Source organism: Syngnathus scovelli, chromosome 17, assembly GCF_024217435.2.
Source record: "Syngnathus scovelli strain Florida chromosome 17, RoL_Ssco_1.2, whole genome shotgun sequence".
In the NCBI taxonomy this organism is placed as follows: domain Eukaryota; kingdom Metazoa; phylum Chordata; class Actinopteri; order Syngnathiformes; family Syngnathidae; genus Syngnathus; species Syngnathus scovelli.
Window position 1 is genome coordinate 12,733,325 of NC_090863.1, and position 17,643 is coordinate 12,750,967.

Sequence of the window (17,643 nt, forward strand, 5' to 3'; positions counted from 1 at the left end):
TTCTTTTGTTTGCCAAATGCTATTTTACATGAGTGGTTTTGCTTTGATTTTCTGATGATCTTTTGTCAAATTCAATTGTCTTTCTGTTGTGTGTAGCGCTAAGAAGTGATCATGTCTACACTTGAGCCCCAAGAGCAACATATGCTTTGCTTTGACCTAACAGTAGCGTACATTCAACGGATTGCCTTCTGGAAACTAACTGCAAAAGTAAAACAAAATCAAATCAATCTCTAGGTGTTAACAAACATAAATGACCTCACTGATAACCAGCCCATGCATGCATGCATGCTCCCAGAAGACAACAGTAGATTCCCTCTCTGTTGATTAGTTTTATCTCCTATTTACATCTTTATTGCCTTGACAATCTGAGAGATTTTTGACAGTCACACCTCATATAGTATGTCACCAGGGTCCAAAGTCTGCATATAAATTCATTACAGCACTCCGTTTGAACCCAGTCAATACACAATTCCGTAAGGTTGTTTAATAAGCTATCGTAACATTGAAATTGCATGTGATGATGATGATGATGCCACTGGCTTTGTACGATTGACTCCAAATTTGAGTTGATTAGATAAATGCCAGTATTTATTTGAATATTGAAGGACGTGGGCGCACTACGGTAATTCAGCACATAGAAGCAGTAAGCCTAAATGTTTTCATTTGGATCATCGAATGAATTGGGCCTTTTTCTATAAGCCCGCTCCCTCCCTTTTATGAAATGAATGATAGGACAGGTCTATTGTAAGCAGCCACCTTCTACCCGACTTACTTCTGGGCCTGTCAGTACAAAGTCAAAGTGCCATAAAATCTATTTGCCCGAGTGTTTCCTCCTACTCCGCACTCGGACGACCGGGACATAGAAAGCAACTCTGCAGGAGGCTCAAAGAAGGCTTTTTATGAAGAACAGTAATACAAGAATTGAAAGGTACATTTTCATTTATTTTGCGAGTGCTAGCAGACTGATTGGAACTCAACTGCTGATCATTTCAGGGTATCCAGGTGGTACTGTCCACTGTCGGCTGCATTTTGTTATACGTTTTGGCTTGAAGCTTTGCTCTTTAAATGAAACAAGCTGATTATTAATCATGTTTGTTTTTAATGCTAGGAACATTGAAAATCGATCGGCGATGCTGAGAAAGGTGAGGCTGAAGTTTATTTAATTATATAAGACCCGAACTTTTATCATTTTTTCCAAGAAATTGAAAAATACATTGTGAATTGATGATACAGCATCTGAATGTTACTTGTGGTTTTTAGGGGGAGTGGGTTTGGCTGGACTCGGGCAGTGGAGTGCCAATCGGAGCTAAGGTCAAAGAAACACCAAACGGTCAGCGTTTATTGGTGGATGATGCAGGAAAGGTGAACCATTCTCAATCGACTTGAAACTGTGACATGAGGAGGGATGGTCGGGTATTGATACCAGGTATCGGTGCCGACCGATATCAGCGTTATGTCACGGTATCGCTACTCGCCACGTTGACTCGTATCAGCTGCCCAAATGTGGCCGTGTTACAATACAACCCGAAATTAGAGTCGAAGAATAGAAAATGAGTTTCATGCAAATTTAATGTACAAAAAAGCATTTTAAAAAAATTAGCTGTCATTGTTTTTGAGGGAGATTTGATGTATCAAAATTAAAACTCGTATCAATGCTTGTTATCAGTATCGACGACTACCGTAATTTCCAGACTATAAGCCGCACCAGCTAAAATTCGGGGATATTTTAGTTTTTTTCTTACATAAGCCGCACCGGACTATAAGCCGCACGTGCACACGAGTTTTTTACAAAGAAAGACAGTACACAGAAAGCCTTTTAAAAGTTTTAATAGCATACTTTAACATATCTTTCTAAACATTGCCTGTGACGCAGCAGTAGTACCGCAGCAACACGGAAGTGTGCACTGCTTTGTGTAATCTCTGAGTCACATGGCAGAGTAAGAGAAAGGGTTTAGAGCCCTTTGACGCAGGTCACCTAGCGTGCATTCCTACTAAAGCTCATAATAGTCACAAGCAACACAGCCAGAATAAGCAGCAGCCATAGTCGTGTTTCAAAATAGTATTTTTGTTGTTGTTTTTTCTTCAAGATACTGCACAACAGTGGTCCACAGCCTTTTTACGAGTGTATAAAAGGGATCAAGTCATCACAAAAATCCCGAGAAAAATCTTATATAAGCCGCACCTGACTCTAAGCCGCAGGGTTCAAAATTTTGGAAAAAAGTCGCGGCTTATAGTCCGGAAATTACGGTACTCAAGAATTGACAAGACAGCAGGTTGCCATTCCAAAGTACATTTGTCCACAGCGCCACTGCGTTCCCTGACTTCCGTTTCTGTTTGGTCTACCCAGGAACACAGTTTGTCCCCAGAGCAGGAAGCCTCCCTCAAGATCATGCATCCGACGTCAGTGGAGGGGGTGGATGACATGATCAAATTGGGTGACATGACAGAGGCTGGCCTACTACGAAACCTGATGATGCGCCACAAGCAAGGAACCATCTATGTAAGTTACAAAAGAAGAACAAAGCAATCCAAAGATTTTTGGGATGGGGGTGTACAAGTTATAAAGTTGATTGCAATCTTTATACAGCTTGTAATATTTTCCCACTACTTCTTAAATGTAGCTCTGCAATCTTGACTGGAATGGTCTTAAATTTGTGTCCGAGGCTACAGATATGAATGACTCCTGCTCCTCTCATTAAAGTACAGTGTGTCATGAGAATAAGGAAGGGCATTTAAGGAGTGCATTTCCAGCAGCACACCTTCGGGACTTTCCCTCACGAGGCTAACATTAGGAGTGGGCAACTATTGATACCAGTTATAGCATTTGTATTTCACGGTATCGGTGCTCGCAACGCAGGTCGACACCAATATCGGACGCTCTATTGTAGCTATTTTACCATCAGAAACTAGAAGGCATGTATAGGTATTTATTTTGATTGTACTTCAAATTCAGCACAATAACCACCTGGCATTGACTGTGTTAAGGTCTTTTGATTTATTTCCCAGACTTACACAGGCTCAGTTCTGGTGGCAGTGAACCCATACCAAGTTTTCCCCATCTATTCAAATGACCAGGTGAGCTGTCAGTACCTTCATATTCAATTTGATTTTGAGTTTTAATGCCATATATTTCATCTCTTCCTTTCATTCAGGTCAAACTGTACCGTGGTAAAAAGCTCGGGGAACTCTCTCCACACATCTTTGCCATCGCTGAATCCTGCTACTTCAACATGAAACGCCATCTTAGGAACCAGTGCTGCATCATCAGGTTGCGTTTGTATCATTTCACTTTGGTGAAGGTCAATGCTCATTTCAAGCTTTGTTTCTCTTTCAAAGTGGCGAGTCTGGAGCGGGCAAGACTGAAAGCACAAAGTTGATCTTGCAGTACTTAGCAGCGGTCAGCGGTGAGCTCTCTGAACATCACATTGCAAAACAGATCTTGGAGTCCAACCCCATCTTGGAAGGTACTACGATACTTAATAGGACGAATCGCATTCTTAATGAATCAATTCTGTTACAATTGAAATAAAAAATGGCCTATTCTAAAACCTGCTGTTATGTGAAATCTAAACTTTGCCAAGCTTTCGGAAATGCCAAGACCGTCAGGAATGACAACTCCAGTCGTTTTGGAAAATATTTGGAGATCTTCTTCAAGGAGAGTGGAGTCATTGAAGGCGCACGCGTGGAGCAATACCTTTTGGAGAAATCTCGTGTCTGCCATCAGGTGAGGCAACTAGCAAAGCCGCTTATCTCTGTTCATCTCTCGTGGACGCTGAGATAGTATGGCTGTAAACGCACTCTCACTGCTATAAGACGTGGCTGCAGAAGACGTTGATCACTACTGATAGATAATGTGACAACGCTTTAAAGAAACATCAAATTATTTTCTCCACCTCAGGCCCAGGAGGAGCGAAACTATCACATCTTCTATTGCATGCTGGCAGGAATCACAGCAGAGGAGAGGAAAAGTTTGCGTCTAAAAAATGCACAAGATTACATATTCCTCACTAAGGTACAAATATGGAGAAAAAAAACAAAAACAATTTTGTCTATTTCTAAAAATGAATTATTCATTGAGAATCATATTTGGATTTCTTTATTACCCAGACAGGGTCTTGATTAACTTCACAGGCATTGTGCAAGCTCCATTTGAACATGGTTAACTGTTCTGCAAGTAGACCTAACACTCTTTTACAGGGCGAGTGTATCACATGCGAAGGGAGGCAAGATGCGGAGGACTTCAGGCGTATTCGATCTGCCATGAAAATTCTAACCTTCTCCGATCAGCAGTGTTTTGAAATTCTCAAGCTACTTGCAGCTATATTACACCTGGGAAACGTCTTCTTTGAAGGCAAGTGCTGTTTTAGAAATTGACCAACAACTGAATTATATGAGATGATGTCATTCAAATATTTTCTGTGCCATTTTAATCCCAAATTGCTTTGACTTCTAAATTTGACCCAGCAGTGCTTCTAGTAATGTACACAGACTGACAAATGTATCCCCCCCCCCACATTTCTTGATCAATTTAGCCATCAATTGTGTAAATTGAACTACAGTTGTTTTCATCGTGTTTGGTTTTCTGCAGGAAATACACAAAATAACATGGACACCAGCGATGTCAGCAACTCGGAGCATTTTAGCATTGCAGCATCTCTGCTAGAGGTTTGTCTAAATTGCCACCCTCTGCAGCTGTGAGCATGTATCGTACCAAAAAAAAATATATATATATAATTTCCATTTTCTTGTGCATGTTTCCTACAGGTTGAGAATTGTGTGCTGGCCAACAGTTTGACCAATCGTTCCTTTATGACCAACAGAGAGATGGTGACGAAACCTCTTGACTGTGAGCAGGCATCTGCATGTAGAGACGCCTTTGTCAAGGTCTGAACCACCATCTTTTTTTTTTTCCTCTTTGACTTCTTATAGAACTGTTGCATATCTTGTAGCATCATTCTGCCAAAAAAGAAAAAACAATTAGCCAACGCCTCTCATCCGGCATTATTGTCCTCAGGCAGTCAATGAGCAAATTGACTTTTAGCATCTGTAGGTGTGACGATGCATCATACTATTTGTTTGTATTTAAGAGCAGCAACTATTTAAATGCCTTTCATTTGTTCACATTTCGCATTACTATCGACTCGGACCTAATTGAACGGTGATGTGTGTGTATTGTCTCATAGGCAATCTACAACAAACTCTTCATATGGATCGTTGGAAAAATCAATGATGTCATCTACAAAAGAATCACTCACCAACCCAAATCATCCTATCTGTCAATCGGCCTGCTTGATATATTTGGTTTTGAGAACTTTGAGATCAACAGGTCATAAGACTTCCATTCCAGTACTACTTCGAGCATGATTTCATCCAATTCACCTGCAGAATTGAACAAATGTCACCTTTGTCCAGTTTCGAACAGCTGTGCATAAACTTTGCAAACGAGAAGCTGCAGCAGTTCTTTGTGGGTCACATCTTCAAGCTGGAGCAGAAGGAATATCTGAAAGAAAACATTGTGTGGAATAACATCAACTTTGGTGACAATCAGAAGATTCTGGATCTTCTGGCCGGGAAACCCTGTAACCTTCTGGCGCTGATTGATGAAGAGAGCAATTTTCCAAAGGTGCTCTTGTACCGCATCAGCTGGATATGCCCCTACCGTACCGTCCGTCATACTTACGATGGTGCTTTACATGACAGGGCTCGGATCTGACGATGCTTATCAAAATGAATCAGCAGCATCATGAGGACAAGACCTTCATTTCGTCAAAGAGTGAACATGACACTGATTTTGGAATTCACCATTTTGCAGGCATCGTTTATTATGACTCCAAAGGTAGGCAAACACATTTCCAATTCAAAACCAAAGAACGGACGACGAGTACTGGATTCATTTGGAAGATTTTTGTCAAAGAGTAGAAAATGAATGGATGGATGGATGTACATGATCATTCGCTTAAAAAAATGTTTTTTCTTTTTAAGGGTTCCTTGAGAAGAATAGAGATGCTGTAAGCTCTGACATATTCAAGATGGTTGACATGTCCACCAACAAGTTGCTTCAGCAGATTTTCATGCCAGAGCTTTCAATCGATGGAACGAAGCTGACCAAGAACCAGCGGATTATGATCACACCCAATAATTCCATGCGGGTACGGAAGCATCGTTGCTTTGGAATGAAAAAGTCCATTGTCCCATTTGTGCCGCCTTTTTGTTTGTGCAGTCCCCTCGGGACAAACGCAAGCAAGTGCCGACCCTCAGCGGTCAGTTCCGGCAATCTCTGGACGCCCTCATGAAGGCTCTCTCCGCCTGCCAACCGTACTTCATCCGCTGCTTCAAACCAAACAACAACAAGCAGTCTGGGGTGCATAGAACCTTTACTCTTTTGTACCAAAAGGCATTTCGCTTCACTTCTTTTTAACTTCCTGCTTCTCCAAAAACCATTTTGCAGTTACTAATCCCAACTAAAATGCTAATTGCCAATTTGCTCTTTTGTTTTTCCACTCAAAGGACTTTGACCGAGAACTTTGTATGCGTCAGCTGCGGTACTCTGGCATGATGGACACCATCCGCATCAGGAAACTGGGCTATCCCGTTCGCCACACCTTTGTGGAATTCTTGACTCGCTACCGAGTGCTCCTGAAGACAACCGTGTGTGACCCAAAAACTGTTAGTCACCTTCTGGAACCGATTTTGAGCATGGGCATCATCCTTGAGCTATATGTATACCTTCATTCGGCACACCTGCTCAGATCCACTTCCCAAAAAGGCCGATGATGAGTCTCATTTTTCAATGACATCGTCCGATAAGGACTGTTGTAGTAGTTTTTATTTGCAGTGGTTGACAAAACTGCACTCCATCATCCTGTACTGAGATTCAAAACGAAGTATCATCTTATTGATCATTCCATTTAAAATCAAATCCAAACTTGGCATTATTACCTTTTTAAAGGCTTCTTTAGTTTTGGCTGTAATTCCATTGAGCAAGTTGTTTCTTTCTGCTTGATGCTACGTTCGCCACGGACGAACGGAGGCATCGGTCGGCGCATTGTCAGTATTCATCAATGAAACGTTCTCTCCGCAGAACACAGCTGCGGCCTGTTGTGACGCCATCTGCCAGACGGCGTTTAAGACACCTGACGAGTGGAGAATCGGAAAGACCAAGATTTTCCTGAAGGTTCTGAAAGCAATTTTTTAATATGATCATTTGAATGACAGTAAAGTCTTCAAAAATGTACTATCTATCTATCTCCAGACTAAAGTCTACAGTACGTATCTGAGGCATTTTTTATTTCTGCTTTATCTCCTTGGAATTTTTTTTTAATACCTGCCAATCTATTGCTGAGATTCCCTGGACAAATTTGGACTTTGCAAATTGTTTTATTTTTTTTCCAGGATGCTCACGATGCTGTGCTGGAACGCCTGAGGGAAGAAGAACTCAGCAGGAAAGCTCTTGTGATCCAACGATTCATGCTGGGATGCAAGGACAGGTGCAATTGTCATTGGAAATATTACTCCTATACTGTAAAAGATCACTTGAGACATTTTGGATAATAGCAAATACAAGCAATGCTTTTTTTTCATGTAAATAATAATGATAATCTTGTTTTCCTAAACGTTATGGTCGATGAGGTTAAATCACAGCTCCGACGCTCTGCCTTCTCTGCAGAAAGTCTTTTCTAAAGAAGAGGAGGGCGGCTGTGGTGTTGCAAAAACACTGGAGAGTTTACAGGGAAAGCAAAAGAAGACTAAAGGTATGATTTTGAGCATAGTCTCTGACATTCATTCTACTGTTATTTTGGCACCAGCAGTAACAAAAATGTCTCCCGCTCTCGCTCTAGATCCTACAAGGTTTCGAACGCCTGGTGTCGAAAACCCGTGGTCGGAAACTTCAGGACCAATTTGGAAGGCAACGATCGGCAACACTCATCTTACAGACTCGTGTATGTTGTCTAAATGATGCTTGCACACAGCGTGTAGCAACAATGTATTTATAAAGTGCTGAGTCATCACTGACACAATGCGCAGCTACGGGGTTACCGGGCAAGGAAGACTTGGAAGCATAAGAGAGAAGCAGCCGTACTTCTGCAGGCTTACACCAGAGGATTCCTGGCAAGACGATTATTTGCCAGCATGAGGATTAAGGTAATGCTGCACCTTATGAAAATAGAAAGACTTTTTTTTTTATATATATATACGTATATTATACTCGATTTTCCACTTAGGGCCTGTCTGACCCACCTCCACGCGGTCGGCTTATACCAAAGGAGCATGGGACTGAAGATGACATTGCCCGGGAGCTGAAGCGCAGACAAGATGCCAGCATGAGGTTTAAGGTAATGCTGCACCTTTTGAAAATAGAAAGAAGCATTGTATGTTTTCTTATACTCGATTCTCCATTTAGGGCCTCTCTGACCCACATCCGCGTGGTCCACGTACACTAGAGGAGGACGGGACTGAAGATGACATTGCCCGGGAGCTGAAGCGCAGAGAAGATCCCAGCATGAGGTTTAAGGTAATGCTGCACCTTTTGAAAATAGAAAGAGGCATTGTATGTTTTCTTATACTCGATTCTCCATTTAGGGTCTCTCTGACCCACATCCGCGTGGTCCACGTGCACTAGAGGAGGACGGGACTGAAGATGACATTGCCCGGGAGATGAAGCGCAGACAAGATCCCAGCATGAGGTTTAAGGTAATGCTGCACCTTTTGAAAATAGAAAGAAGCATTGTATGTTTTCTTATACTTGATTCTCCATTTAGGGCCTCTCTGACCCACCTTTGAGTGGTCCGCTTACACCAGAAGAAGATGACACTGAAGATGACGTTGCCCAGGAGCTGAAGTGCAGACAAGATGCCAGCATGAGGTTTAAGGTAATGCTGCACCTTTTCAGAAAAGAAAGAAGCATTGTATGTTTTCTTCTACTTGATTGTCTATTTAGGGCCTCTCTGACCCACCTTTGAGTGGTCCGCTTACACCAGAAGAAGATGACACTGAAGATGACGTTGCCCAGGAGCTGAAGCGCAGACTAGAAGAAGTCGTCACACAGGCTCAACAAGCTGATGAGGAGCTTGAGCCCGTCACTCCGATAGATTTGGTGGAAGAGGGAAGAAATATGATGCCCGTACCTCTTGTGACAATTACAAAGTACGAAGAATTGGAATCAGAGGAAATGGAGGTTTGATAAGATGTCAAGTGACTCACGCAAAACAAGTTGAAAACTATATACAGCCTCACATGTGTTTATTTGAATTTTATAGAACGAAGAGACCAGGTCCGAGATGAGCTTCGCAGGCTCAGACACAGCAACACCGACTCCGTCGTTCGACGAAGAGGAAGACGAGTTTGAAGATCTCACAGACGAGTATTCATTCTACAAGTTTAGCATTCTTCACTTCCAGGGTGATGCCAGCCACACGCACATCCTAAATCAGAGACTCAGGAAGCCTCTTCTGCAACACGACGATGAGAGTGACACGCTGGTGAGTGGTAGCAAAGTATGTGCGCTTGGTTTGCTCCGTTTGAACATCATCCTTCCCACCCGCCACCTCAAAGGCCTGTCTGACCATATGGTGGATCATACTCCGATTCATGGGGGACATCCCCGAGCCCAGGTCTCAGGATGCCACATCTCAGGCCTCTCTCAGCATTTCTCGCCATCTGCCTCACAGGCACGGCAGGAGGCTGAGCAGCTTGGTGGGACTCGACCAGGTAAGAAAGGAACAATGGGAAGCCTTTCATTTTGAAAATGGAACCGTTCTGGGGTGTTCAATTCAAAACATGTCCTTTTAAGTCTGAGCATCATTAATTCGATTTCAGACTAAATGTGAAATTTCTAAAAAGGAGCAAATGATACGATTGTATTACAAATCGCCCTCTTTACTGCGTCAATACACTTTGGTCTTGACATTTCCATATCGTTTAGAAAATACTAAGGAAGAACAAGAAAAAGCACGGAAACAGGAAGGCCTCGACTATTCTTGAGGAGGTCAGTCTGCGTACCCCCAATCTTATTCATGGTTTTGACTAGAAATGAATCATTTCCATTTTGTCACAAACCAGCCGGAGGGCTTCGCGGAGGATGAGGAGGTTTTGATCGGAGAAGGTCCTACTTTGGACAGGCCACTTTCCCCTCTGGAAAAACTGCACATTATTGTTGGATATGCACTCGCCAAACAAGGAATAAGGTGTGAATATGGCTTATCTTTATAATAGCTTATCAACAAGACTCAAGATGTGGAGTAGATCCATTCCCTTTTTTTTGTATGATCATTTATGTATGATTTGTTTCGTTATTATATCATGACATGTATTCTATTATGTATTGCCTATTGTTGATCTTGTTTTCTTCTGTTTCTTGTTTCCCCACAGAGATGAGATTTACTGTCAGATCTGTAAGCAGCTGACGAACAATAGAAACCGAGCAAGCCGTACGCAAGGATGGGTCCTTCTGTCCATCTGTCTGGGGATCTTTCCCCCGACAGACTTCTTCAGCAAGGTCTGTTTCTGCCACGTTGGAAACTACTACAAATAGACTGACTCCACGACTGATGGTTAAATTCTGAGGAAGAATAACAAAAGACATTTGTTGCACAATAGTGTGTCTCTGTCACATATTTAAAGATCGAAAGAATAAGACCTGGACGTAAAATATAAAGCCAAAATCCAATTAAAGTTGAATTACAATTGTGCGCTAAACATGAGTACATTTTCGATTCAGGCACTTGACTAGGTTCCCTAGTGCAGGTTTTTTTTTTTTGTTTTTTTTTTTAAATGATTACTTTAATTGTGTCTGATTTCAGTATTTGGAGACCTTTATCCGTAAGGGGCCAAGCGGTTATGCTGAATATTGTCGTAAGCGCCTGCATCGCGTCAAAGCCAACGGAGAAAGAAAAGAGCTGCCCTGTTGGCTGGAATTACAGGTACATCATGTCTTGTCTTGAGCTGTTTAATTGTAGAGTCGCAAATGAATTTGGTGGTGGCGGCAAGAGTCTTCATTCATGAACAGAACTACTCACTTTTTCTTTTTCCCCTGCTGACAGGCTGTGAAAGCCTTGGAGCCTATCGAAACGACCGTGTCTCTGACAGACGGCAGTAACGTCAGCTTGCAGTTGGACTCGGCCTCCACCTCGGCCGAGGTCTGCCGAGCTTTGGCTGACAAGATTAATATGCGAGACACCTATGGATTCTCCCTCTACATTCGTTTTTTTGACAAAGTGAGCTTTACTCCTTCTGGTAAATAGGAGAGGGATTTGACTCGAGCCCGACTTTGCTAAATCTCACATGAACCTTAAGAGGGACTCTAATCTTTTTGACCTTTGGACTCCAGATGTGGTCTCTGGGCAGCTGCGGGAAGCACGTGTTGGACGCTGTGTCACAGTGTGAGCAGGAGATGAGGCGGCAGGGCAAGCAAGAGAAGGACACCCCTGTGCAGTTCGCGGTCCGCAAAGAGCTGTTCACGCCGTGGCACAACTGCTCTCAAGACTCCATCAGCACCGATCTCATTTACAAGCAGGTCATTCAGGGCATCAAGTCGGGAGAGTACACGTGTGACAAGGTGAGCGCGTGTCAATTAGAGTGACAGGTATGCAAACAAATATACATTTGGCTTTGTTTCCTGCGTATGCTCCATCCATATTCTGACCCCCCAAACCAAAAAGTGCTCGTCGCTAAAACAACCTTGCTCCCCTCAGGAGGATGAATATATCCAGCTGGCTACAATGCACTATTATATCCAGCATGGCTCGATCTACAGCAAAGAGAATGTCCAGAGGGTGGTCGAGGACTGCATTGCTATACATCTGATCGAGAGCAAATCCATGGCAAAATGGATCCAACTCATCAGCTCGGCGTACTTGCAGGTAAGATGTCTATTAGCTGTCCCTGCTTTAATGCCAGATAAGTTGTGCTCACTTACACTAACCAGTATGTGTGCAGACATCACATACAAACATAGATAAGATGCATTCTGCATATTTCATACCTTTTGTTGTGGAAGTCTTAGGTATTTTCTGTCCCTTTTCGCAGGGTGCTTACACAAAGGGGACCATGAGCAAAGAGGTTGTCAAAGGAGAACTTGTCGACCGTGCTCGAGTGGATTGGCCGGTCTACTTCTCCAAGTTTTATGACGTTACAATGACGTCAGGTTAGTCAACATCAACACACTTATATAGTACGCAAGATTACGACGTGACGTAATGGCATTTTCATTCATTTTTAATTGGGAATGATGATTTGAGATACCGATGTTTATACTTGTACGTGTGGTCACGTTAACAAATGAAACGAGTGAGTCACTGTATGTCCACAGGACCTACTTTACCCAAAAGCAGGTTTGTTGTGGCTGTAAACTGGAATGGCATTTTCTTCATGGATGGAAGAGACAAGAAACTCCTTGAGCTGCCTTATGTGGAGATAAAAGAAGTCAGACTGTTGAGGTACGGTTGATATTTTCGCTTTTGCTTACAAGCGTTATCATTTTTGGTCAAACGTGCTTAATTCATGTCGGGCTTTTTAGTAACCAGTCGGTGAGCGTGGTGACCATTCGAGGTGAATTTGTCCTAATGTGCGGCGAAGCTGACGACATGGCCGCACTTGTTGAGCAAAACTTGAGCGGACTACTAGCTCGCTCGGTGTTTGCACTCACCCAGCAGGATTCCAATAAATCAGGTAGGAGTTTGTAGCGTTTTTACTAAACTAACAGACACAAACATGAAGAAACTCTTACCTACCTGTGTGAACCCCAACAGATGATCCCTTATTCTTGGCCTGTAAACAAGGAGACCTCTTGTTGGTAGAAAAGGATCCAAAATCCTCTAAGAAGAATGTGGTCAAAGCTACAAATCCAAAGACAAATATCAGTGGTCTTGTCTATAAGAATGCATTGCAGTTTCTTCCAACACTCAGCAGACCCACTGATGACATGATGGTACCGTATATCAAAGAAGGTTTTATTTGGCCGAGAAGTATTGTGTTGCAACTTTTGGGCCCAATTCCAAATGATAATATCTACTGATAATGATTGAAAGTAGTCTACAACAAATGAAGCTTCATTTTCCTTTCATTGACACTATCAGGAGCTGCTCAGTCCACTCCAGAGGGACTCATCCATGACACAAATTGGGCCCCAAAGAGAAGAAACGGTTGCTCCTATCTCTCTAAGAGAGTTTGCGCTTGACCATTTTAGGTGATTATTTATTTATTTATTTTCTAAGTGCCGTACAAACACTAAACCTAATGTTGTTCAATTGCTGGACGTATGCGCAATTTACGTTAAAATGCAGTCGTTCACAAGAAGGATCTCAGTTGATTTGGCACATTTCTATGGCTTTCCCGTTAATCATTGAACAGATATTCTGTTGCATAATCAGTCTTTCTAAGAACTGCTTTGCATTTCTTGTGCTTGCAGTTGATCAACTTTTAGCACATGATACAATGCACAGTCAGAACCAGCATTTTTATATTTACAATAATGACCTTTTCAGATTTTCTCTTTCAAAGTGATCATGATACATGGCCACCATGTTTTACTGTCGACTTCTTGCGGACAGCTTGGCGTCACATGTTTTTTTTTTTTTTTTTCCTCCAAAAGTTCCAGAACTTGGTCAACTCCATGCAACATGACTGTAAAGAAGTTCTCCGAATCAGTGGTGACATCACCAAAATTTGCAGTTATAGAGTAAATGGGTTTAATTAGAAAAAAATCAGACAACGCGCTAAATATATTTATTTATTTATTATTATTTTTAAACAGCAGTGTTTCCAATGTATTTGTCTGTTTTAAAATAACAGCTCTTATGAGTACCCCAAATATTTGTCTAAATGTCTTTCATACACTTGTACAGACCTCTAGGTAAAGAAAGGCTGTGGGTGTGTTCAAGAGAACTGCTGAAGCAGCCACTCATGAAGAGTCTGGTCCGCAACTCTGAGCTGAACTCCATCGCCTGCAATTCCTTCACCGATATCCTCATAAACAAGTGCCGTTGCTTGAATAACAGCGTTGGCGTTAAACAATGCAGATTTTGATCCTTGACGTTGCTCGCTACCTATTTTGAAGTACATGGGCGACTACCCCATCAAACAGGTTCGCAGTCCATTAGAGTTGACTGACCAGATCTTCGGCCCTGCTACGCAACATGAGCTTCTGCAGGATGAGATCTACTGCCAGATCATGAGACAAATGACCAATAACGGCAACAGGTCATTTGGATTTTGCTTTCCACTAGCGACACCACATTGATGAATGAATATTTGCTCCCCGCAGGTTGAGCATGGAGCGCGGATGGCAGCTGTTGTGGTTGTGTTCAGGCTTGTTTCCTCCCAGTCCCGATTTGATGAGACACGTTCAGCGCTTCCTGGAGTCACGACCCAGAGAACCCCTAGCCGCAGGATGTCTCCAGAGGCTGCAGCAGATGCGCATGTCGGGCAGCACTTGATTTACGTTTGGTTATTCATGCTGTCACAAACCGTCATATAAGCTTTGAACTTTTTGTCTCGTCGTGTTCGATATCTCGTCAGTAAGGAACCCAGGAAACATCCTCCACCTCTGGTCGAAGTCGATGCCATCCAGCAGAACAGCACTCACATTTTCCATAAAATTCACTTCCCGAATGACACAAACGATGTAAGTCCTAGTGCTAAGCTCTCCTGGGTTTAAACGTACAATTTGTATCGTTCAAATGGATTGATTCCGTATCCATCTTGGCAATTGAAAGAAGAAAACCAAATGTTTGTTCTTTTTTCATTACAGTTATTAAAGGAAATGTTCTTTCTTTTTCTTCTCATTACAGTTATTCGAGGTGACATCAACGACCACAATCCAAGATTTGTGCTACAGTATTGCTTCTCAGCTCAAACTGACCTCACCGGACGGCTACGGCCTCTATTTGAAAACAACAAATAAGGTTTGCAAGTTTCAGTGGTAAACAAGGACAAGGTGGGGTAGAAAGTGCTTTCTTTCTAAAAGGTTCCGTAATTTCCTTCTAACTTCAGATACTGAGCTTGACTGAGCAGGAATATTTATTTGACAGTTTACGAGAGGCGACTACTATTTCGAAGAAAGGGAAAAAAGTGAGAGAAAGTAAGGCATCGCATCGCGACGACACACTCTTTTGACTCTGTCTTTTCTTTCTTAGCTTGTTTCTAATTGACTTTTTCCTTAGCGGTCAACTTAGCCTACGCTCTGATTTTTAAGAGGAAGCTCTGGTTCAATGTGCAGCCAGGCAAAGACTTGGTTGCAGACCTCACCTTCCATTTCCCGCAGGTATCAAATGTCGCACTCTCTTGCGCTCCAGGTTGTCATGAATCATTTTCAACTTATACATTTGATCAAAATAAAGGAGATGCCCAAATACCTCACGGGGTATCACAAATGCAGCAAAGAGGATATCATCAACCTTGGTGGGCTGCTCTTCAGGGCCAAAGTGGATTCTGACAGGTCACAGTTTGTCATGATCCCCAAAATGCTGAAAAACTTGCTCCCTGCTGACCAGATCCAACACGCATCTCCGGAGGAATGGAAGAAGGTAACTGAGGATGCCTGCCATGGGAAGGGAAGGGAAGGGAAGGGAAGGGAAGGGAAGGGAAGGGAAGGGAAGGGAAGGGAAGGGAAGGGAAGGGAAGGGAAGGGAAGGGAAGGGAAGGGAAGGGAAGGGGCGTTCCAAAGGGGACGGACGGACGGACGGACGGACGGACGGACGGACGGACGGACGGACGGACGGACGGACGGACCGGGCCCAAGTGGATGCATGCATACGCTCAACCTGACTGTTTTACATCCCGTGAAAAGAAATGACGTGTCGTTTTGCTTGCTCTTGCAGCACATCATGTCATCCTACAACAAGCAGAGTGGCATCACAGTGGAGGAATGCAAAATTGCCTTCCTGCAAGCCATAGCCAGCTGGCCAACCTTTGGCTGTACCTTCTTTGAAGTTAAAGTAAGTTGTGAGGATGAAAGACACATTCGCCCGCAGGCAATTCTAGCGTGTATGCAAATTGTGTAGATGATTCATGATGACATTTCCATGATGACATTTCCATTTTTGCAGCAAACATGCGAGTCAAGCTACCCAAGTACAGTTTGGATCGCTATCAGCAAGCAAGGTGTAAGCTTAATCGACCCAAAGTCAAAGGTACGCATGCACACTCGTGAAAGGTATGCATGCACACTCGTGTTGGCAAGTGGGACCCGGCTCAATTGGGGTTTTTTTTTTCCTTCTAAACATGCAGGTTCACGACATTGCCAGACTTTTTGTTTTGTTTTGTCACATTGGTGACCAAAAATGACTTATTATGCACCTCGCAGGAGTTGCTGGTCATGCATCCATTCAGTCGCATCACAGAGTGCCACAGCAAAGGTGACTACTTCCAGATGACCGTCGGCACCGTGGTCCGAGGGAACGTCTTTGTCTGTGAAACATCGCAGGTAAGCATCCCAATCGTTTCTGCCGTGTTAATATCATGTTTTTCAATTTCTCATAACTGGTCTACCATGTTTCAGGGTCACACGATGGAGGACCTTCTCAGATCGTATGTCAGGATGTATGAAAGGCAAAGGGAGGCCTTTCGATCCAAAAACCACATTTTTACTTGAGCTGCTGTGATTAACAAAAACTCCTTTGACCTCATAACAAGGCAAGAATATTCCAGGTTTCCTTTTGTCTTTCTCATAATTCCAATTCACACTGTCATTCTGAATATTTTCCTGTATTGTTTGACCAAGATCATAAATTATGAACACAATAAATGTCTGGCTCAAATTGTCAATCGTAAGCAATTTTTTCATTACTCATTTATTTGCGTGAATTATTCAAACTTTTTAAGATTACAGCTACTGCTTAAATTGATTTTATATTACACTTAAGACTCACTACTTACCACTTTATATGACAAATCTTTCGCATTTTCATTTAGATAAATAACATAGCTTATTAGAAACATCTCTCAGTAGTTTAAACTGCACTACCAACTAAAACACCAACATCATTGAAGTTATAACTCTCTGGCAGTGTCCATCCTTTTAAGACACATCGATACATTGAATCTTAACTTTGTGGTCACATGTATTCTAGCGTTCAATGAAAATGGCAGTTTTAGAGGCAATTGATGACATGTCAGACAGAATGTCCTGAAATGCCCTGCCTGCAGCTTAGGAGGACATCCAAAAGTATGTGTGTGTGTGTGTGTGTTGTTGTGGATTATAGAGCAACATACATAGTTCTGGAGTCAGTTTATAGAGTACTCCTTATACAGCTTTAAGACTATTGCTCCGTTACCATGGAAACCATGTGGCCAAAAAAAAAAAAAAAAAATCAGGTTATCATAGGCAGGTGCATTTGAGGTGCAGCATGACTGAGCCTCTGTCTCTTTCCGGATGCTGAATGACAAGTGTGACTGTAAAATGACTATCATTAAATAATTAGCAACAGTGCTAAAAATATATTTTTGAAACGCTGGGTTAGTTATTGTACCAAGCGCATTTGCACAATGTAGACTATGGTAAACACCTGAATGACTGCTGAAACATGTTTTGGATTTTGTGTGTACTGCGCTACAAGGAGGCAATGGCATATTGATGCACTGCACCAATTTTGGAACAAAAGACCTTAGGCTGCCCAAGACTTCTTACTACCAGCATCCCACCTGCAC

General features: G+C 42.5%; 1 protein-coding gene across 3 annotated transcripts; it reads left to right on the forward strand.

Annotated features, from left to right (window-relative positions):
• The first annotated feature begins 47 nt into the window (after nucleotides 1–47).
• On the forward strand, nucleotides 48–16,761 carry LOC125984805 (unconventional myosin-VIIb). Of its 3 annotated transcripts, none has more exons than XR_011085610.1 (52): nucleotides 48–928; nucleotides 1,109–1,142; nucleotides 1,261–1,362; nucleotides 2,348–2,500; nucleotides 3,007–3,075; nucleotides 3,153–3,268; nucleotides 3,337–3,464; nucleotides 3,582–3,724; nucleotides 3,899–4,012; nucleotides 4,198–4,351; nucleotides 4,589–4,665; nucleotides 4,765–4,884; nucleotides 5,184–5,326; nucleotides 5,413–5,623; nucleotides 5,701–5,836; nucleotides 5,983–6,149; nucleotides 6,221–6,361; nucleotides 6,508–6,666; nucleotides 7,082–7,174; nucleotides 7,393–7,487; nucleotides 7,667–7,751; nucleotides 7,839–7,940; nucleotides 8,026–8,142; nucleotides 8,223–8,333; nucleotides 8,760–8,870; nucleotides 8,939–9,175; nucleotides 9,258–9,479; nucleotides 9,553–9,708; nucleotides 9,923–9,985; nucleotides 10,060–10,184; nucleotides 10,369–10,495; nucleotides 10,800–10,919; nucleotides 11,040–11,213; nucleotides 11,327–11,554; nucleotides 11,691–11,858; nucleotides 12,025–12,142; nucleotides 12,308–12,434; nucleotides 12,515–12,666; nucleotides 12,747–12,925; nucleotides 13,074–13,183; nucleotides 13,842–13,957; nucleotides 14,043–14,196; nucleotides 14,261–14,416; nucleotides 14,515–14,620; nucleotides 14,787–14,900; nucleotides 14,989–15,076; nucleotides 15,159–15,259; nucleotides 15,336–15,521; nucleotides 15,816–15,932; nucleotides 16,044–16,224; nucleotides 16,301–16,420; nucleotides 16,496–16,761. XR_011085610.1 is itself a non-coding variant. In XM_068648650.1 (52 exons), exons 1-52 carry the CDS (start codon nucleotides 900–902, stop codon nucleotides 16,586–16,588), a joined length of 6,651 nt encoding a protein of 2,216 aa, XP_068504751.1. In that variant the 5' UTR covers nucleotides 48–899; the 3' UTR covers nucleotides 16,589–16,761. The 3 variants fall into 3 exon arrangements, 1 of the variants encoding a protein (XP_068504751.1); XR_011085611.1 differs by having other exon boundaries at nucleotides 16,044–16,150; XM_068648650.1 differs by having other exon boundaries at nucleotides 16,044–16,127.
• Nucleotides 16,762–17,643: the final 882 nt, after the last annotated feature.